The 23,434-nt window shown below is 44.8% G+C and overlaps 1 protein-coding gene across 1 annotated transcript in view; it reads left to right on the forward strand.

The window, feature by feature from the left end:
- LOC134080851 (serine/threonine-protein kinase DCLK1-like) overlaps nucleotides 1–22,805 on the forward strand; it is a 28,114-nt gene extending 5,309 nt beyond the window's left edge. The window contains exons 3-5 of the mRNA XM_062537463.1: nucleotides 14,639–14,738; nucleotides 19,508–19,573; nucleotides 22,780–22,805. Coding sequence (XP_062393447.1) covers nucleotides 14,639–14,738; nucleotides 19,508–19,573; nucleotides 22,780–22,805 — 192 coding nt within the window. The remainder of the gene's footprint in view (nucleotides 1–14,638; nucleotides 14,739–19,507; nucleotides 19,574–22,779) is intronic.
- The last annotated feature ends 629 nt before the right edge of the window (nucleotides 22,806–23,434 follow it).

Here is a 23,434-nt window from a genome sequence, read left to right on the forward strand (position 1 = left end):
CAGTGGGAGGCAGGAGGCAGGAGGCAGGGCCTGACACAGCACTTCCGCTTCTATTGGCGCCAGTGGGGGGGAAGCAGCTGATGTCTGGAATGGATTAAATAATGAAAATGTCACATTGCAGGGAGCATATCAGGACCAATTAAACCAGCCTGCTGGAAAAGCCATGCTGGGAGTGCTGGGGTGCTGCAGGCTCTCTCTCTCTCTCTCTCTCTCTCTCTCTCTCTCTATCTGTTACTCTTTCTGTCTTTCTCTCCGGCTCTCACCCTCCCTCTCTCTTTCTGTTACCCAATGCTGAACATTTCACAGACCAGACAGGCATATTCCACTTGCACAGAGAAGGGTAAAAAAAAATCTGTGAGAGACTAACAAGCTGCCCTGCCACATAACGCAGCAGTAGCACACTTTTTTAAAACGTTCGCAGGATTTGCTGGGGTTCTAATTTTAGTCTCGACCTGCCTCTTCCTCACAATCCCTGTCTCCAGAGACACTGATCTTTCCACGTAGACGCCATCTATCACGACGTGATCTAGTTGCCTAGGAACGGCCCGGCCACTGTGATGTCATACAGGGGGTGGGGGGTTGTCCGGGCGTGAGGAGATCTGCCAGTCTGATCGTGGAGATAGACGATCCATAAGTGGCTTAGGCCACGGACACGGCTTGCCTATTATTACACGCTAAGCCTCTGTTTACACAGGTCCAGCACCAGGAACCACTTGCACTGCTACTCCATCAAGCTACAGTGCTCTCACACCCCCAAACACACACACACACACACACACACACACACACAAGCAAACAAAGACTCAGGAGCTCATACACACACACACATGCACCTGGACCTCTGGGCTATTTTTACTCATGTTACGCAGCAGGTTCTTTCAAGGTCATGCTGAGGGTCGGCGCAAGTGAATCTTCCTGTTTAGACACAGAGATACTGTAGGCTCAAAGGACAATAAATAGCCTGTCACAAGACTCTTTACACAAATCTGTCATCTCTCTCGCTCTTCTGCCATACTCTTGTCAGTTGGGCATGGTTTTCATGACAAAGCACCAAATTAATTAGGGCTCAGTGTTCACCATGCCCCCTAGCCTCAAGAGTATCCAGACCTGCTGGCCCAAGCATATGGTCTTATTTTCCTCCCCCTCAAATCTTTCAGCTCAGCAGTTTTCCTCTTTCCAAGCTGATGCCGAAAACACGCATTGTGGCTTGTCCTTATTAGCTGTTCCACAAAGCCACAGTTAGTCTCTCATTGATCATGCTGGTCCTGCAGGGTGGTATTCTCACTGGAAGACACTGTAAGAGCATCTGAGTGAAAACTTGTCCTACTTGTGTTCTTCAGTGCTAGGGTGGCATAACACAATGGGTGGCTCTCAAACTCTCTCCTCGAGGCTCGTTCCCACTGATCTACAGTATAACTAACACTGGATAGACTATCCCATTGTTGCCGCCCCATCATTCTTTATCTAGATCAGTGAGGACGAGGATCGAGGAAGGAAGGGAGGGTGTATAAAAGACCAAATGAGAGGCACCCAATATATTTTGGACTTCCACTATCCAGCTCTTACCCCTATTTGTCATGCCTGGGGTTGCTTTGATTGCTTAGATGTACTTAAAGCAACACTAAAGAGTTTTTTGTACCTTAAAATTATGTTTCCAAAATCATTTCAGTAGTTCATCAACTCGTAACAGGGTGAACGGCACTTCTGCATTCGCTTCGTGACCCTCTATCGGCTATAACAGCACTATGTAACTTTACCAGATCGGGTAGCGGATCTGTAGTTCGATGGAATGAGACATAAGAAACTACAAATTGACTTGCTTCGATGTCGCAATGCATCATACAGTTATAAAATCATGCAACATAGTCTACCTTGTGTGTGGACATCGTTATTTGCTGGAAAAACAAATAGTGTTTGTGCAACAGAGGCAAAGTGCTTTAGTGTTGCTTTAACAGACATTGGTCCTTAAACAATGTCTCCTTACTTAGTTTTTTAGTTCAATTGTGCCTAAATGCTTACTTGCTTGCTTACTGTTTAGTACTTGTGAGAGGCAAAGTGTGATGTTTGCCGTCCCCTAACCGCTGTCTCTGGGCTCGGTGGTTGTCTGTTTTTTCGTGTCAGCCTGTTCTGGCACAGCCAGTGAAGTGTAAGAGTGCAGGTAGCAGGGGACTGTCTGCACTGGTTCAGAAGCTCTTGGAGCCATGCCCGGGCCTCTCTCTCCGCTCGCAGCTTTTTTTTTGTCGAGTCACTGTGCCCGGCGAAGCGTGCCTCAGAGGCAGGTACGCTTCCGAAATTCTTATGAGCGACGCCAGCGGAGCGAGAGCGAGAGTGAGAGAGAGAGAGAGAGAGAGAGAGAGAAAGAGAGAGAGAGAGAGAGAGAGAGAGAGAGAGAGCGCACGGTCACACGCACGCGGCACAACACCGGAGCTGTCTGAGGCGCTTTGAACAGCTGCAGCCTCCCAGCGAGTCACTCGACTCCGAATCTGTTAGCGGTGCGGTGTGTGTGCCGAGACACGACAATTAAGAGCCCACTGTCATCACAGAACACTCTCCCAGTGCTGCTCGCCTCAGCCCATCGGAGGATCGCTCCTGCCGCCACACGTCAGCCACACACATCTGTCCATGCAGATGTCCCAAGGGGCCCTCAACACTAACAGTGACTAGGGTTTTTACGTTGTCCTGGTTTATGTGCTAATTAGCGAACTATCATGCAAAGCTTCTCATGTAATTTTATTGTCATACTCTATGTGTTTATCCATCATCCCCAAACAAGCTTCCTTGGTTCACATTGTGTGCTCTTGGATGTCATGTAGTGGATGTTGTGTGCCTGTGGAAGGGATTTGACCTCAGTGCCAGATTGGAGCACTGAAATCTGGCCTTTTGGACGGGTTGCCTTTACCAGCTTTTTCTTCCCGGTGTGTTATTGGAGAAGGGACAAGAGTAGGCAGGCACAGTGGTCTGGTCTCCACTCCACACACCCCCACTACTTCCTGATGAAGAGCGCATTGCTGAGGAGACGTTGCTTGGTTACGAATATATTTGCAAGAAGAGTGAAAGATGAGAGGAGGGAAGGAGAGAAACGAGAGAAAGGATCTCACTGTCTTGCAGGGGAGTTTAAAATCTGCAACTCCTCTCAGAGGACACTCTCTCTCTCTCCCTCTCTCTCTTCCACCCTCCTTTTCCTCCTTCTCCCCTACTCTGCAGTTCTTCAATGACAAAAGAAACTTAAGCTCCGGCTCTGGCTTTGGCACGGCGGGCCACCTTACATAATTGAGCTCTTATGTAACGGGCCCCCCTCATCCTCCAGCAGTCTGCGTGTCGCCCATCTGATTTATGATCTTAAAGACGGACGCTCATTAATTTGACGCAGTGCTCACATTTGCAGCTACGCCACCATCGCAACCAATCCTCCAGCGCCATTCATTCATCTTCCTCCTTTGGTGTTGCTCATTCCCCCTGATGAGATATTCCGCTCAGACATGGAATTAGAATCCATGGCCCTGTGACGATTAAGCTAATAGCCACTCTATTGGGCGACTCTATCTAGCGACTCTGTGGACGGTTTTCTCCGAACCTTCTCCGCTGATGTTGCCGAGGGGCCTGGGAGGATGCTCTTTGTTTGATCCAGATTGGCCTCCATCTGTGTCTCTCCCAGCAGTCCTCTAAGTCCACAACCCAGAGGAGTCTCACCCAGAGCTGTGGCTGACGCTGGCCCGATTTGCAGTAGATGGAGGACCTGCAGTCTCTGCTGTTACGTAACCGCTTAACAATGCCATTTGTGCATGAAAGTAGGACACCAAAGATAACAGATGCCAACGCTCCATCCTCTTAATCACGCAGTCTCCTCCTTTTTTAGTTCTCTTTAAGGTTTTAATAGGCATATTTTGAAACTGTATTTTTGGCCTGGACGCTGTACAAATGCTACTCAGACGCACTGCCAGCTTGATGGGGGGTGGACGGTGGGGGGGTGTCAGTTCTTTTTTGGCTCTTTGTTTGGCAATCCACTCCCTGTCTAATGAAACATGTTTTGCCCATAGACAGATTCTTTCTTCTTCTTCATCTTCTTCTTCTGGCTGTCATCATATGGCCTGTTCTCTGCGGCCCCCATGCGTATGCGAGAGGCGGGCAGATTTGTTTATGCCTGGGTGGGGGGCCCGAGCAGCGGGGGCAGCGGGCAGTGCTCCACGGGTAGCCAGACGGATCGTGCCAGGTGCCATCTCCCAGCGCGGCGCCAACGCACGGCTCCTCCGTCCTGCGCACGATGGGAGAGCTCATCACACGCACACACACATACACACACACACACACACACACACACACACACACACACACACACACACACTCTCAGCAGCCCCTCCCACCTCCCATCTTATCCCTCCCCCGACCCATGTATGTAATCTCACACACAGTGTTTAACTTCTTGTAAGTGGTTTAGAGCAGGGGCGAGATTATTCCAGGGTCTGCGAGTTCCTCTCAGACGATCACAGTTGGGATTAAGATTGGTTAGTCATTGAGGAGAGATAAAAAGTGGTCAAGGATGAGTCTGATATTTACTGTGAGATTAACTTGTGCAGTATAGTGGCTGCTCAAGGTAGCAAACATACACACATTATTGAACCCATTTTGCATTTTCTTTTTCACCCATTTCATATTGACATTTTTGAACCTATTTTGTATTGACATTCTCTCTTTTAGGGCCGTGTGAAATCCATATCCCCAATATTCCTGTCCCCTTTTTTTTGGGTTAATTAGTTTCCCCTGTTATGATTCATTTCTCATTAAATATCCCTATATTTTCTACCAAAACTGTCATGAAGATATATAGGTGATAAGACTATGGTGTGTAAGGACTAGCCTGTCTGTACAGTGGGTGGGCTAACCCCTCACTCCCTGACAGGAGACGTGCTTGCTTGTGACAGATGCTACAGTAGCTCTCATGGCTCTTAGCCTCCTTAGCATTAGCCCTCCCACATGCCTGAGGGCTGAGAGTTTAAACTCCGCTGAGGCACTGTGCTTCTTCAGTCACGGCAGGTGACAGGTGACGTGGGCTGTAGGGTTGCAATGATTGTATGACGTCTAAAAATATAAATGAAGTCTCATGTTTTATAACTTTTTGATTGGATTGGAAAGAGTGAAAAAGATGTGCCATCATATCAGAGCAGAGATTACCCCCAATTAGCCTAGTTAATCAGGCATTGGTTATTCTAAGATTATCCAGATCATTTCCCAATGGCCTGGCTTTTTCATTTTGTTCTGGTCAGAAGGCATGGGTTGCATTGGTTTGCTATGAGTGTTTACCACATAACCCCCCCCCCCCCCCCCCCCAATTGATTTACAGTACCACTTGTTTAATTAACACTGGCTACAGTTGTCTCTGGCATTACAGTAGCCGCTTCGACATGCCCATATATCACTTCGGACCAAAACAGCAGTCAGTTTACTTGTTTGGACCATTGTTTTAGCCAACAATCATCATCAAATGTTTGTGTAATTCAGCATTTAGCCTTTACTGTGGTGTTTATTGCTGAATCTAGCTGTTCCCTTCTACTTTTCCACATCGCAAAAGTAATCAGCAGGAGAAATATTGTGTCCATTCTCATCAGCTGTCCTGAAGTTCTCTTTGACCTTGAGAAATGCGTGTTCAATGACACAAACAGAGAGGCGACGGCCCATGAGCATGGCCGTGTGCCGCGAGTGTTTATTTATCGGCGATTGACAGTGTGAGCTTCAGCCGTGCAGACTGTCCCACTTTATTGAGGTTTCAGCACCAAGGACAGCTCCCTGCTGGGCAGAGTGGAATTCTTTGATGCTATTCAACTGTGATTCAAGACTCGTATTCTCAGCTAAAGTAGCAATACAGTTGCTCTTGCCCTGGATGATCTTTCTCTGCTGCTCTTTACATAGTAATGTGCACGATATCTCAACCCTATATTTAGGCTCCTTTTGTTTTTGTCTGACAAGTAATCTCGTTCACACTTTGTACGTGCATGTGTGTGTGTGTGTGTGTGTGTGTGTGTGTGTGTATGTGCATGTGTGTTTGTGTGTGTGTGTGTGTGTGTGTGTGTGTGTGTGTGTGTGTGTGTGTGTGTGTGTGTGTCTATGTGTCTGTGTGTGTCTGTGTCTGTGTATGTCCATGTGTATGCTGCATCAAAGGCAGGATTAGCAGCCGGATGAGGTGACCCGTTCAGTAGCAGTGGGACGCTGGCTGGCTGGCTATGTGACGTGTGATGTGTGAGGGGAAAGTGGTGGCCGCGGGCCTGAACTCTATCAATACTGAGCAGCTCCACCACCACTCATTATCAACCCGCAGACACCACCAGCACCACGGCTCTGCTCTGCTGCGCTCTGCTCTGCTCTGCTCTGCTGTGCCGGTGTGGCCCAGGCCCGGGTGGGTGGCGTTTTCGTGGTGTTTTCGTAGGGGGCAGCAGTACTGTGCCCGGCATGGAAAACTCTGCCCTGAGCTGCCTGGCGTGCTGCTGGGAATGTAACAAGGATACCTAAGGTCGCTCACAACACAGACACAATAGCGTGTGTCGCTCACTTGCTGTATCCTGATGTGCTACCTCCGGTCTGATAGATTGCAGTTATCTAAGTAAAAAGGCAAGGATTGGGCAGGGAAGGTGTGTGTGTGTGTGTGTGTGTGTGTGTGTGTGTGTGTGTGTGTGTGTGTGTGTGTGTGTGTGTGTGTGTGTGTGTGTGTGTGTGTGTGTGTGTGTGTGAGAGAGTGTGTGTGTGTGTGTGTGTGTGTGTGTGTGTGTGTGTGTGTGTGTGTGTGTGTGTGTGTGTGTGTGTGTGTGTGTGTGTGTGTGTGTGTGTGTGTGTGTGTGTGTGTGTGTGTGTGTGTGAGATACTTCTTCATCTCGCTATCTTTCTCCAAGTCTGTATACTCTTAGTATTTGTGTGACTGAACTTGTGAGCTCATTGGTGCGGTTTTGTGTTAAGATGTTGAAATGTTTGCCATATTTGACCCTTTTAGCTAACACCCCTCATTTCAACCAGCCAACAAAACCGAGCTCTACATGTTTTGGCTCCGCTACATTTTTAATTATTCAACAGTTGAAGCAGTCATTTTGGAGACAGCACTGCTGAAAGGCCAGCAACTGTTTTGAGCAGACAGGAATAGCTGCACTTTGGATTGTGTCAGCTGCTCTCTCTTGCCCACGGGCAGCAAATGACCACTTGTTAAAAAGGACTTCAACATGCCTCTTTGACACCGCAAAAAATGAATTAATAAAGAAACAGTGATATGAACTGGATGTCGTTTAATCTTTCATGTCGGCACTAAACCAAAGTCACAACCTACCACACAGATGCCTGCGGGCGAATAGCAACAGACGAATCAACTCTACTCATATGTGACTGGATGATGATGTCACTCCCACGTTTTTTTTCCACGTTTCTGTTGTTTTTTTTCTTCTCGTTTTTTTTTCTCACCTCTTCACACGAGTCCTCTTCGCTGTCCTCCTCCTCGTCCTCCTCCTCTCCGTCTGTCAGTGGGAGGCGTGAGTGGGGAGCTCCAGCCGCGTGCTGACGTGCTCTGGTGTGTGGGATGCGTCGGGTGAACTCACTGGCCTCACGTATGACTCGTCCCTCATACACGCTGTACGCTGTGGTGTCTATAGGCCTACAGATGGAATGAGCATGCTTATGACTCTTCCCTCATACACACACCGTGATGTCTTTACAGATGGAATGAGCATGCTTATGACTCTTCCCTCATACACACACTGTGGTGTCTTTACAGATGGAATGAGCATAAGCATGGATTGATGAATGCTTATTGCTTTGATGATCAATTTTTTTAAATCTTGACTTGCACTTAAGTTATCACTTTACAAGGCAATTGTCAACATTCACATTTGCAATAGTCAATAAAACACATGTTATGGAGTGGTGTTCTACTCTTTACTTGTATGAACAGCAGAAGTTCACATTCAAGAATCATATACACATCACTTACAAACGCACTGACATGCATGCACGCGCACACACACACACACACAAGGGAAGAGATTTACAGATCCAAATATTGACGTATGTTACACGCTTAACTTAAACAGGTCTGATAAAACACCACCAAGGAGGTAATGTTTTCATCAGGGTTTGTTTGTTTGTCAGTCTGTCTGTTTCTCTGTTTGTTTGTTTGTTCGCAAGATAACTAAAAAAGTTATGGATGGATTTTGATAAACATTTCAGGGAACGTCTGAAATGACCTAAGGAAGAAACTATTACATTTTGGGAGTGATCTGTATCACCGTATGGATCCAGGAGGCAGTTATGTTTTCGCTTAGTGGAGGTCAGCGCTCTCTGAGTGCTTTTTTAGGTATATGGTTATGGGTAGACATGACATCTTCGTCTCCAAATGGATTCACTACCTACAGTATAATTGCAGAAATGGAGCAGTACTTTACTGATAGTGTTTTTTATGTCCTATCTCGACAATAGTCACATTCTTGTTAGTCTTATCTATGACACTAATGTCAGGGGTGTTTGGAATATTACAGAGAGACATATTATTGGTGTTTTCATCATTGAATCAGTGCATTTGTACAGTGTGAGTATAGTGTATATTTTTGTTGGTCCCTCCTGCACTTTTTGATGCTGTCCAGTTTATCATGCCTAAATACAGAGAGAGAGAGAGAGAGATAGAGAGAGAAAGAGAGAGAGAGAGAGATAGAGAGAGCTCATGTATCAGTCATCAGTTCTGGTCCAAAGTAGCTTCACACTGCCTCCCTGTGGTTTGTGTATGTTTCAGAGAGGTCATATTGTTGTGAAGGGAAGCAGGAGCTCCTCAAGATGTACTGTATTTTCAGGCTACATACATGACACACACATTCTGATACATTATTCTCAGTAGTCACTAGACAGAGGATAAACAAACAGTAGTAAAGAAGACTTGACAGTTTGTCAGAACTCACATGAAGATGTTTGTCATTTTTGCACCGGCTGCCGTCATCATGCTGCGTGTTTCCACGGTAGCCACTAGATGGCCAACATGCACCATGTAAGACCAAACAAGCAGCAGACAGAGAAAGGCTCCTGAGAGGCTCAAACCAACCCAGTAGTATATCCAACCACCAAGTATTCCTCTAGGTGTCTCTCGCTCTGCATGTATGAGATCACCAAAGCAGGATTTTACAGCCACACCTATGACTGTTGCCCAGTAGGTATCAACAGACTAACTGTTTGTATGCTCCTGAGAGGCACAAACCAACCCAGTAGTATATCCAACCACCAAGTATTCCTCTAGGTGTCTCTCGCTCTGCATGTATGAGATCACCAAAGCAGGATTTTACAGCCACACCTATGACTGTTGCCCAGTAGGTATCAACAGACTAGTTGTTTATATGCTCCAGCACCATATGATTTGGCACTACAGGTACTGTAGATAGTGCTACTCTCCATCTTTAATGAAATACTGATTGTCTCTTCCAGTGGTGCTGCTTTTGGAAATTGATGTTAAAAAGGAGGACATATGCTTTGTAAAGATATTTATACCCCTGTCCTTAAACCTAATCTGAAAAGCAAATTCAAATACTCAGAAGCTTTATTAAAGCCAATCCACCTGCTAATACCCAGTGAATTGCAATATGGTATGCAATAAGTGGCATATTTACATAGATTTGTGTCTATTTCTGTTTGTCTAATGTCTGAACCCTCATTCATATTCAGATTCTGGCATGGGCAGTGCCAATCATTTGCATTATCACAGCTACATTTACATTCACTAATTAAGCTTCCAGCGCAAGTGACATTCCAGCGAAGACATGTATAAACATGAGCCAGCTATCCTTGGAGAGTGTGTGTTTTACAACCCAGCTGTGATATTAAAACCTGTCTGGCTTATTAAAGTGTACCCTGTGTGTGGAGCTCAGGCATGTGCCCAAATGCTGTATAATGTAGAATCCGTTTTTTTGGCGAGCTCTCCCGAGTCTCCGAGTCGTTTGTTTGGGTTTTCATTCTGACATGCGGAGCGCTGAGGTTGAGTGTGTGCAGGGGCATTATGCATGAATTAGACCAGTAACAAGTTGCCGGAGCACGCAGGCGGTCTCATCAGTGTCAGGGAAAGAGCATTGGAAATGGGTCCTCCTCATCTCCTATGCACTCCTCCGTTTGAACTCTCCCCAGCTGATGGGGCTCTGCGTCTTTCTCTTTTTCTTCATCTTTTTTTCCTCCCCTCTGTGCTCGCTTTTGAGTGACAGCTGACTAAACACTGCTGTTGCGTAACCAGAGTTTGTTTCGCACTCAGGCTCCTGACATCAAAGGCACTTTTTTTTTTTTTTTTTTAGGTCTCTGGGAAGAACAGTCTCCGGTTGTCAGGACAGTTGCACTGGTGTCTTGTTTTCATCCTCTCTCTCCTTTATCTCTCTCCCTCTCTCTTCCCCATTTCTTTCTATCAGTTTTTATCCCTCACTGTCTTCACATCTGTCGTTTTGGGGACATACAAAGTGTGCTATACTGTTGCGCCATACAGGGCCAAGGTGCTATTATTACTGCAATGCATTGCCATGCTGCACTATTCACCTATAAAGTGGCCCCGGCTTGCACAGGCTAAGTGTACCATAGCATGGTTAAGCTTTGCAACTCTTTAACTCCTGTTGGTCCTTTAAATTCCTGCAGCACAAGCCCTGACATACTCATAAGTAACTATACTGTATGCAGTACAAACCCTGACATAGTCATAAGTAACTATATGCAGTACAAACCCTGACATAGTCATAAGTAACTATATGCAGTACAAGCCCTGACATAGTCATAAGTAACTATATGCAGTACAAGCCCTGACATAGTCATAAGTAACTATATGCAGTACAAGCCCTGACATAGTCATAAGTAACTATATGCAGTACAAGCCCTGACATACACATAAGTAACTATATGCAGTACAAGTATATAGTGTAGTTGCCACACCAACTCTGACATACTCACAAACTAACTATATCCGTCTACTGAAAAGTCTGAAATAGTTAAATAGCGTCTTTCCCTCTCATCCTTCAGTGAGATCGCTCTTTTTCAAGTCTCTCTCTCTGCCTCCTCTCACTGCATTTGAAGCCTGTCTCTCTAGAAGAGCCGGGTGTTCCAGCCGAAGAGTTTCATTTGAGAAGCCATATGTTACGTGATCACACGGGCAACTCTTGTGCGCAGGCCTGCAAGTTAAGCTGCCGGGTCGCTCTGCAGGATCCTATGAATTACAGGCCCCAAAAGACAGCGCATCTGTTTTGTTGCACATGAAAAGCCAGGCACAAAGCTTCTCGGAGGACGGAGAAATATGCTCTACCTCAAAACTAATTAAGCAACTCGTTCCTTGGGGTTTTCACAATTACATTGCATTATGAAAGTGAAATAAGGCCTGCCTTTGCAAAAGAACGAAAAAAAGAGAACCTCTTTTGCATTTTTTCTTCTTCTCACAGACTTATGTAAGCAGCATGTTTGTATCTCATTTCATATTCCTCTGAAGAACTTGTTTACTTGCGAACTCATTGTTCATAATTAGGCGGAAGCAAATTCGGGAGCACCCAGCAGTGCTCCGTACAGTTCTTCTGCAGCGACACACAGTCTGGGGTGAGACACTGTCTTGCCAGTCAATTATTAGACAAGTCCTTGTCTTGAGCAGAAACTTAGCGGTGCGGCGGTTCCATGAAGAAACTCGGATCCAACATGTTCCTGTTTTCTTGACTCAACGGACAGAGCCTGGCGCTCACAAGGTCAAGGTCAAGTGTGCATGACTCCGAGAGCACACATGCAGACATATTGGGAATGTGCGCCTGCATAGTAATGCAATTCGCTTTTAGATAACAGCACATGGTATATGAATAAGTGTAAATATTAAAAGATGTTAGAGATAGGCCGTGGTGGCAGGTCTCAGGCACTGAACTCACTGACCTCCCCAGTGTCTCTGTTTCCAGATTCATGAAGGGATAGAATGCAGGGGCACATCTTTGTCAAGCCTCTTTGAAATGCCCCCTTTACTCCCTCATTAAGCTCAAGGACTCCCCTAATGAGCTGATTTAAATGTTGTCGTCCACAGGCGGGGCGGATTTGACAGATAAGTCGATAGGATGCGAGGTCAGGAACAAGAGGACCAGCGTGACACACACACACACACACACACACACACACACACACACACACACACACACACACACACACACACACACACACAGACACAGACGCACATGCACGCATACGCATACGCACACACAGACACACACACAGATACACACACACACACACACACGCACACACGCACACACACACACACACACACACACACACACACAGACACACACACACACACACAAACACACACACAGACACAGGCTTCTCAAATGTCCTTGTTTTTGTTGCACTCAGGTTCCTCAGGTTGGATGGGGGTCCCTGGAGCTAAAAAGCTAATTTCACCATAACTAGTAGAATGACCCTGGCCATGAATTAAGTACTCTCAAGCCCTAGGAACAGTGGATGTCGCCCTGAATGATGCTTTAAATTACATGTTTCTGGTGTTAATCAGTAAGGTATAATTTAGGGTAATTAACAGTTTAAGGGGGAAATAGAAGAAAATTAGGGCAGCCTGCTTCTTAATTAACGGCCATTTAAAAGCCTGCAGTGGGTCAATGGGCACGATTTAAGGGGCAAATTAAGATGAATAGAAGTATATTCGAAAGACTTTCAAGCATTTAACATATGTGTAAAGTGGGAGGGAGAACAGTTAGCTGTGATTCCAGCCCAGTGTATGGATTCGGGTCACACAAGGACCCCCATCCCACAGTCGGCCATTGCCTGGGTGAGATACTCCAGCACTCGGGTCTATGTACACATGAGAATGCAACAGAGAGAACACAAACAGGCTGATACGCCAAGCAAACCTTGCATGTTGCATTGGTGTTGCATAATGGCTGCAAGTTGCGTAATATCGCATCAATTATAAAGGGTTTTCACACTGGCATTTAAGCTCTGTTTTTGCTACAATAGGAAGGGCCACTTAATTAGCGTGCCACTGTGCAAGGTGGAGTATCTCAGTTGGGTCACTCTGGACCAGGGCCAGCTCTATCTCCAGCGACTCCTCAACTCGACACGAGCTGCCCGCTGCACGTTCCTCCTCTCTCGCCCCTGGCTGTGGGCATGTGTGTCGCCCGTGGCACTGGAGGGGCCGGGACCAGCATAGTAGGCTGTTGGATGCTCGCTCGCTGCCAGCTTATGCTCCTTCTTAGAGTGCTCAAAGGAGCTATGTCATATGTTTGCTATGTAATCAATTTTATTGATTCAAGTTTTATGTTTTAACAAGGCAAGCACACAACCGCAATGTTAAATGCTAATAAACAAAAACAAAACAAACAAACAAATATAAAATGGGGAAATAGGTGGGGGGCGGGGGGGTTGAAATAAACATGACATAGAGGTTGCATAGGTCTTTAAAGATAGCAGCTGACAGTTACAGATTGTTTGAGATGTAGCTTCATGATATCTGGCACACTCCAAAAGTAAAATATCTAAAAGGTAAGACAGACAGACAGACGACAAGTGAATACAGTATTTGGCCCAACGTTTCAAAATGGCCTGTTTTGGAGGTGGTCAATTCCGCCAATAATAATCTTTTCTTTTGTAAAGTAAGCGTCATCCACTGATAAAAGTAAACCTGGACATAAAGGGATATCAACCATCAGAAATGTTGAAAGTATTGTAGCCACATATTTAAAAAATATCATAATTAGTGGCCATTCCCAATGCATATGCATAATCCCCAATTTTGCCATTAGACAGTTTCATGAAGTATTCTCTGCATGGTGTTAGGTAGGCCCTATGGCCAAACTTAAAGTGTATTAATTGATGAGCCAGACATTTGGATGAGGAGAACATACTGTATATTGTCCCAAATAATTTCCCCAGTCAAGTTTTACATCGTGTGCAGCAAGTTCCCTGCACCAGACTGAAACAGAACCGATTGTAAGCGTAGCAAATAAATCATACAAATAAGACACCAAACCCCTGGTATGATACACTTTCTGTATCAAAGCTATAGAATTTGACATGCTTCACGTTGTCTTGAGTGCAGCCACATGGGACACTTGTATTGATCTGAATTCAGTTTAAAGGAGCTCTGCAGAATTGTGCAGGCTTTGAGGTATCTTGAACGCAGCCATAGGGCACTCTTTCATACTTGTGTTAGATTCACTATAGCGGTCACACATGGACCACTTGCCATTATAAGAGAGCCAGCCTGTAAATTCTAACATTTCAGGAACAGTTGTCAAGGCTGCAATCAAAATGCAATCAAATGTCAGCAATTACCACAAAATAAAAGCTTTAGCCCATATTTGTTTCCTATTTAGGTATTATTTGCATTGGTTTTATGTCTTTAATGTTTCACTGATGTGAAAAACCAAGCCTAAATGTAGTTGTAAATTAAATCCAAAATTATTCTAAATTTCTCTGTTTCTCATCTCTGTCAACCAAATCATTTTATCTCTCAATTCAGTGCAAAGGCCCTTAGCGACAGAAGGGAGAGATGGAGGAGAGATAGAGAGATGGAGAGATGGAGAGAGGCTTCATCTGGAATACTAATATGTGTTTTTGAGCCACTGCTCTCAGTCCAGTCGGTCACCCCCTTGACCTTCCTCTGTGTCCCTCCTTGCCGCAGGTCATGTGCCTTCAGGACTTCTTCGGGGACGATGACGTCTTCCTGGCATGTGGCTCTGAGAGGTTCCGTCATCAGGATGACCTGCTGCTGGACCAGCACGGTAAGGCCGTCGCTGATTTCTGTTTGTTCAGTTCCCCCTTTGTCTTCCACTAGGTATTTCTCAGCTCATCCATTTGTGTCTATATACAATAGTTCTTGCAAATTCAGGTTCTATGTTCCGTAGATAAAGCCAGCCGTCACGTTTGATTAGTCTGTTCTTTTTCCCACATTCAATAACAAAAGAGGGTCCTGGCTGTGTCACGTTGTTTCAGCACGTGAACTCTCTCAAAGATGATCCAGACCGAACATCTGCCCAAAAGACACACACAGCTCTGTCAGAGGACAGCCTGCACATTTAGCCACTTCGCAGTCTGCCTGGTGAGGGTAAATTTGACAATCTTTTGACATCTTGTCACAAGCCCCACCGCCACGTGTGTGGGTGTCGAGACAAAAGCCACTCGGCTGCTAAACAAAGCCATCATGTTTTGTTTACCACCATAAGAGTCTGTCTGTCTGTCTGTCTGGCCGTCGGGCTGGCTAAGTGGCACCTCCTGCCGACTCTCCGCACAGTCGAGTTCACGCTGCGTGTGGCAGGGGCCGCTTTATCGCGAGGCAGGGAAAAAAAGGGAGGAGGGAGACATGCGTCTCCTTCTCCTCTGTTGTCAGAGTGAGGAGCGCTTAACCCCCGCAGGGCTCCTCGCAGGCCCTTTTCAAATGCCAAACGTCGGGCTGTCTCTCACCCTGCGCCGCCTCACTCCTCTGCCTGCCTGCCTGCCTGTCTGTCTCCCTCGGAGGCTGGGCCCTGATGCGCGTGGGCGTCGGCGTGGTTCTGTCTCACTCACAGCCTTGGCAGAGCCAGCAGCCACACCAGACCCACTGGCCCACCGCTGTGGAAACCGAAGAGTCCCTGAATCGGCTCCCAGAAGTTAATGAAACATTAACCCAAATTGCTTCCTGTCGACAGAACTCTGTGTACTTGTCTGAAGTTGCGTCAGCAGGGGGCTGCTTCATCCCCATGGTGTTGATTTGCAAAAAGGGATTGATGTGAATAAAAGTCTCCATCTCCTATCTATACATTAGCTAGGTGTTATCCAATTCAACAGTGGCCTGGCTAGGTGTTATCCAATTCAACAGTGGCCTCACTATCATAGTTGTTGTTATAAACAGTATGGTTGTAAAGAGTTCCATATATTTGATTCAATTTTCTCATTTTTAGCAAACTTCATCATACTGTATGTAGGTCCAGATCAATCATACACTGTTCCACTGAAGTATGGTCTGGTCTCGTGTAGTATGCACTATTCATCATAATATGTAATCAAGCAGTTTCACCCTTTTAGAGATGATGTGAAGAAATGAATATGTATGACTTACATTAAAGTAAGGCAATATGACTAAGTCACTATGGAAAGATGCATCTGTTGAATGCATTACTGTGGATATTTATTGATGGAGGTTGATGTAAGGGTGTTTTAGCTTTATAGTGCTTAGCTCAACTATGCAGAAAGTTTTAACAAAATGATGATGAAAGAGGTTGTACAGTACAGTGTTAGAATGGTAATATTAGAGTACTGAACAAAGAATCGACTCCATATGATAATGGAATACCATCGTGTCAGACTTAAAGAGACGGGTTTGGTCAGATGATCAGAAAGCACTGAGAGAGAGAGAAGCTCATCAGCTCATAAGGCCCTTAATGAAGGGAGTGGAAAGTGTGTGCTGATGTCGGGCCAAATTCAACCAGCATAGCAGCCAGTAATGAAAGCAGTTTTGCCTCGGGGGAATTTTAACTGAGGTAGAGAAGGGTAGCCCATTATGGCAAGTTGCTCCTCACACTTCTGAAGTCAGCACCCAGACAGGACTTTACAGGGCTTTGATTAGCAAAACTTCACTTTTAATTGAGCTTCTTGTTTCAGTGGCAGTAGTCATACTGGTAACTCTTTACTGATGCAGGTATCCATACTATGTCTTAAAAGTCACATATTTTCCCCCTTTTTCCACAGTTGTAAATGTTGTTTCTTGAGATCTTGATAACGTATCTTTGTCGTACTTGGGTCAAGATATCAACAGGAAAAAGGACCACAACATTGATTTCAACCTTGCGTCTGAAGAACCCTGTTCAGAGCGCCTAGTTTGTGTGCTTGTTCCTTTATAACCACAAGCAAATTGCATAATGGCTTTGCTTAGCCATTTTGATAACAGGTCCTGTTATCAGCTTGCAGGATAAAAGCTAACTTCCACACTTCAGTTGTGAGTGGACACCTGGTCCAGATAGGTGAAGTCGAGGTGGTTTTAATCAACACACTTCCCTTCTCAATGTCCTGAAGGGCAGGAAGTTCTGAACAGCTCATTCTGGTCTTACTGAATCATGTTTCCAGGCCGAGGCAGCCCATCAACAAACAACTATGTTTTATTATTTCAGTGTTTTTGCATGGGTAGTTATCTCAGATATCCAAATGACCTGATACATCAAAACGCTGAAAAGGTGAAATTGTCCTAATATGTTACTTTTAAAATGTGTTTATAATTCTTTAAAACATATTAATAATCTAACCCTAACTGGGAATTTGCACTAGATCCTTTTTTGAAGCGTTTTTCAGTTGCTCATCTGACGTCTATCTAATGTTAGCAATTAATTCCATTAGAATCAAGGTATCAATTTATACCGCCAGCGATTCACGCATGTAGTATGGCTGTTAAAAGTAGAGGAAAGCCCATGTTTATGCTTCTCTTCTATTCAAGATTGTTGTGTCATGTTAGAAACGGAGGCTGTTTATTTATGTTTCACAATTGCTTATATCTTGCTTGCAGTGTGGATTCCCAGTAAATCTTAAACAAATCATATTGCCGAGTAACATCTGGATTTACAATGTTAAATCAGTATAGGCTACACAGAGGCGGACATCCCGGGTCCAGAAAGTAAAAGTCCTGCCATATATTACATATATTATATATATTACATATATACAATATATTCTTTCTACCTGTGCAACCATTTAACAGGTGATATCACTAATTATCGGATCTACCTGGCTGCAAGTTAGGATGAGCTGGTTGACTAAATGGTTAGCTCAAATTCTTGGCAAGACTTTTACTTTCTGAGCCCGGGATGTCTGTCTGGAGTATGCATTAGAATTTGTGCTATAGTCCATTAATTATCCCCCGGTTATGGAATGAGTCAATGATGTAGGTATACAAATAAATTCTGTTTCACTGAGTCTTATGATCGAGCATATATTCTACAAGGGCTTATGCCTAGCGACGTGTTAATGTACTTGAATGCCCACAAGGGTACCTTGTATTGCCATGACAAATCATTAGCTATCATCCTCTGTGAAACTGTGGAAAGTGAATGATAGTGTTCATCTTCAGTGGCAAGCTGCTTTCCTGCCGTCAAAGATCACTCTCTTAATCGTCTGTGACATGGCTGTCTTGTGCGGCAGCATCGGTGCTTGAGAGTGCGTTAATCAGAATTCATTTCTGCCGTCGCAGACAGTACGGCAAAAAAACAAGGAGATGGATCGCTTTTAAAGTAGCTCTCCCACATACAGCCCCACTGACCTGAAGAGACACAATAGTCATTATGGATAATGAAACTGAACTCTCGAGCAGAACGCTTTCAGAGGAGTTTACAGTGTACCAAGGGGACACTCAGTCCCCTAAAATGAGTTTATGTAAGACATTAATCAGGCTGAGGAAATACTAAAATGTTCAAGCCCCCTTCTCTGGTTCTCCAAGATACTCCCAGAGTTACCATACTTGTCATAATTACTGGAGATGGGTGTAGCTTTTGACTTGCAAGGGTGTCTATATTACAGCTAATTCATCGAGTTTGTGTATATGTTTTTGCAGTCTCTAGCCATCCAATGTTAAGCGGGTACAGAGATTTTTGTAGCCTTTCAGATAATTACATTCAAATTAATATAGGTGTTTTGTGTATTATTTTGTAAACTGCTCATGTCTCTATATGGCTTAGAGGGGAATGTTAAAGCCTTTATTGAAAGAGGCTTGCTTTCTGGATGTGCTTCATTTGTATGTCCCAAGTACACTGACCTATTTTTTATTTGATTGATCTATTGATTGATGAGTCAAGCAGCACTTTTTTTTGTCTTCTTTTCATTTCTCGTTTAGTAGAAAAACCACACCGCAACTCTTTTGAACTCTGGACAGACAGTCAAGGTGCCAAAAAAGAAGGTGAAAGTACTGTCCTTGATTGTAATCCTCCACGTCCCTGATTGTAATCCCTCCTTGAATTCGTCAAGATTCTTCTCATGTTTATCTAGCTGTCCATGTGCATGCTGAAGAGAAGAAAAAAAAGACCTGCACAGTCTCAATCTCTGTAAACAGCAAAGTGGCATGGATCGAGCCATACACTATTCCGGCCAGTCGGTATAGACCCTTTCAATCTGTTCCTAGGGTTTCCCATGTAGCTGGGGGCTAAAGTTCGGCTGCACCCAGGCTACAAACTCAATGCAAATACTATAAATTGAAAATGAATTTTACTTTGGCATAATGCTCTACAAACTGTTAATGTTAAATCTTGTTTATTACATTTCCTTTATACCCAAGTTATCATTGGCCCAATGTTGTTTCATGCCACCAGCAGTTACCTTAGGAACACATGTTTGTGTATGCAGTTGAAAGGGTCTATATAATGCATCAGGAGCATCAGAATGGAGGGGTTGTAGTTTGATTGGTTTGTTGTTGATATCAATACATATCAACAGCCTTTTCACCAGACTTGGAGACCCCACTCGTTTTTGCATATGGACGTGATGTCCAAGTGAAAACTGTCCACTGACTCTGAGTGGCCTGTTGTGTCGTCCACAGAGACCAGGGTGGTGAAGTCCAGGAGTGTTGGCCTGTCCCACCGCAGCCAGTCCACCTCTGGCTCAGGTAAGATAGCCGTGACTGCATGGTTATCCACCTGTGACATTCTCTGCCCATCACTCCCTTTCAAAAGTAAGCTGTCTCTATGTGTGCGTGCGTGCATGCGTTCGTGTGTGTGTGTGAGTGTGTGTGTGTGTGTGTGAGACATGCAGTTGATTCCTCTGATTGATCCACTCAGAGTTCAAATGGCTGTGATTGATTTGTGTCCATTACTGGCCGTGAAAACCCTGCTTCAGGTCTGCAGTCCTCTCCGTTGGGTGTGAGACACACAGGAGTAATAGAGTCAGTGCCTGTTCTCTTTGATGTTGGGTGGTGAACTCCGTCATTAGCATAACGGGGAAGCAGCGGGGATGGAGCATAATGGATCTGTGCTGATGATGTTGACACAAGTCAGCCGGTCTGTGAAAAATGTTCATTATGCTCATACTGAGGTAATACGTTGAAATAGCACGAGATGACAACGTGTTGAAAATGGCGGAATGATGTATGTATGTGTGAGTGTGAAAGAGAGAGAGAGAGAGAGAGAGAGAGAGAGAGAGAGAGCAGTCAGGATAGGCTATGAAGGTGAAGAAAATCAGTCCTGTGCATCCAGACCAACTGATGTGTATAACATGCTTGAGAGTATAAAATTATTCATCCTGACCTTGAACTGGCATATCTAATTGTATATCTGCCGTTCATCCATGGTGTTGAAATACTACAGCCATCAAAAGGGAACAGTTACACAACTGATTCTGTGCTATATTCTGCCACGACCAAACATTTTTTAATTTTATCGCATTTTATCGAATTGAATTGTTTTATTGCACCTTTAAATTGGCCTTTTGTGCCTTACCTTTGTGGTTTAATAACAAGCAACATTGGACCAGCATTCATAAAGAATGACCCTAGAGAGATACTGGATAAATTGTAGCTGTGCATTCTTTATACAGTATTTTCCTATTTTTCAAAAGATTATCTCTGTCACACCCAAAGTAAACAGTGCAAGGAAAGGTCTGAGAGACTGACAGCATGTTGTCAGTGTGCTGATCTTATTATGGACGATGGAACTGCTGTTTGGGTGGGGAGGCAAGTTCTTCTTGGTTGCTATGGAGATTCAGTCCAGGGAAGGCATGCCTTGGAGACAATACCGATGCCCATATATGGCTCCCAGTTCCTGTTTGGCAGCATTGCAACAGTCTTGGTCTCGGTTTGTTCTCTTTAGTGTGTCTTCAGACTCCTTTTGTGGCGACAGACTCCTCCAACAATATCGAACCGTGTGTGTGCATACCTCTCTGTGTGCACCCACCTCCTCCCTCCATCCAGACAGATCACAAATCTCCCACACCTGCTCTCTCACTCTGTGCACACCTAATGTTTTTGGAACAACCCCTCTGGGCGATGCGATAGAGCAAATGGCAGCGTTCATTCATAACTGAATGAGCAGCAGTCCCCCTGAACAGTATGCTTAGTGCTATCTGTTGTTGCTCCACATTTTCAATGGAGTATATGCTTTGGGGTAAGTATGCATCCTCAAGAGTGCACTTGTCATCGTAAGGATCTAGTGCAAGGTTGACGGTACCCTTGTGTCCTTGAACTCAAGCTTGGAGTGACATTGCACGCGAGGGGCTGCTGCAGGGTTTGTCATAAATATCAGGTTATTTTGTTGACCTTAAAACAACACTGTTGTGTAAGATTCCTTGCATATGTAACATAACAGGACTCATCACTGCAGACATTTCCAGCAGCCTCAAGGGCTACTCACACCGAGAACGATAACTATTACAGTAGCGGCAAAAAAAGTATTGCTCTAGCTAAAATTCATGACGGCTTCCACACTTAAACTAGAATGATTGCAATGCTAATATCATTATAGTTACAGTGATCTTTATACAGTAGTTATCGTTCCTGGTGTCCTTTATGGTTCCAGTAGATCTGAAAAACTCTTGGCCATGGCAATCAAGCCATGATTTTTTTTGTCCAGGCCAACTAGATGAATTTGTCACCTGAATTAGCGCATGATTTAGCTTCTCTCTTGCACTGCTGGTCACAGTGTGTGCTTGACTGGTGGCAAATTAACTCAGGTAGGTGGTAATGTGCTTGTGAACATCCTCCGCTCTCTCTCACACACACACACACACACACAAGCACAGTTGCAGACTCCCACTTACCTCCTTCCTCCCTCCTTGCATCTCTCTCTCTCTCTCTGTGTCTCTTCCTCCCTTCACATATACGGCCCACTGCTACAGGAGAGAGAGAGAGAGAGAGAGAGAGACAGAGAGAGAGAGAGAGAGAGAGAGAGTGAGTATGCCCAGTCAGTGGGCATAAATGGGTTAATTAGTATGCACCTCGTAGGTAAAAACAGTCCCTGCAGATGGAAATCAGTCCCTGCATAGACAGTGTTCGTCAGAATGGCTGTCCAGAGCAAAGACTGCGTGTCATTGCCAGAGGCTAGCTATGTCCAGAGCGGAGGTGTTGCGCCCCTTGTCTACGCTGACCAGTGTGTGAGGAGGCTGGACTGTAGGACGCTAAGGCAGTAGCCGCCTGCAGGTGGATTGATTTGGTCATAGTTCTAGACTTTTACAGGAAAGTTCTATTCCATTAAATTGGACTTGCTGCGTTCTCAGTAACCTCGGTAACCTCTGTAAATGTGTGTTAGTGGAAGGTGGAAAGTGTCTTATGCTTCCTGTCATCGGTTTAAACTATGGTGTGCTTGGCTCAGGGGGATTTGGTCAGACAGACGTGTCAGTTGCTTTGTTTCTCAAGTTGCTTAGCAGCGGATATAGTGTGATGCTCTCTTACAAATCCCCCTGATGACGGATGGCACAAACCTTTAATGCCTTGCATAGTGTTCATACAAAATCAAACAGTTATTACTGCTGACAATAAGCCATTTGTTCATGGTCCAATAGATATACAGTATGTCCGTCTTGACAGTGCATACCACACTGAAAGGTGCTTGTCTGTAGCTATTTTGAAAAGTGTCAATATGTTGTTACGTAAGATGTCTGTGGGACTGTGTGGCATATTAGCAGCGTTTGTCACTGCAAGTACTGTTATCTGACAGTGATGGGTGGCCTTAAGGTTACATCCAAGTCTTGTGTGATGGATTTTTCCACCAGGTCTTCCTTCACCTCTTTGACCTAGAAAACATAAAAAACAAGTATTAGTGCCTGTCGGAAGTGCCGTTATGAAACAGCATTACGACTCTCTATTTCCTGTCTCTTGTGTAGCAGACACCAGGGTCTGCATCAGATAGAAGTGTCAGTTGCCTTGGTTCTCAGGTTTCTGGCTGAACAGCGCAGCAGAAAAATGCTCCCTTGCACATCTTCCTGCTTGCAATGGCAAAAATATGGAACTGTGTTTGACATGCTGAGATTCACCCACTCAACTTGCTCGGTTGTAGAAGTAGCATTAGTGATGTTAGTTTCATGGTGATTGTCATGCCATGCACACTGCTATCAATGAAATCTCAGTGTCTCATATTAATAGTGACTAAAGGACAAATCTTTACATAATACATACTGTATGATACTATACATCTACCGTACATGACACTGAGTGTCAATCTACAGTATATTTGAGGCACTGTCAGTGTCAATGTCAGTCTGAGCTCATGACAATGTGTCGCTAGAAGATTTAGATATCCACATTTTATAAGATGCCCTATTCCCAAAGTTTCCAAACAGGAGACGGATCTTTGTAGTTGGACTTCAAATGGCACTTCATCACCCACCCCCTGCACACCGCACCCTATTATTCATTGATTGGCAAGTAGAGGTGTGTGTGTGTGTGTGTGTGTGTGTGCACGCACTCTTCCAGCCTGTGATGCCAGTGGAATCAGACCTGCCACATAGTCTGGCAGCTCCATGCTGCTGTACAGGTATA

The sequence above is a fragment of the Sardina pilchardus genome, chromosome 5, assembly GCF_963854185.1.
Source record: "Sardina pilchardus chromosome 5, fSarPil1.1, whole genome shotgun sequence".
NCBI lineage: Eukaryota > Metazoa > Chordata > Actinopteri > Clupeiformes > Clupeidae > Sardina > Sardina pilchardus.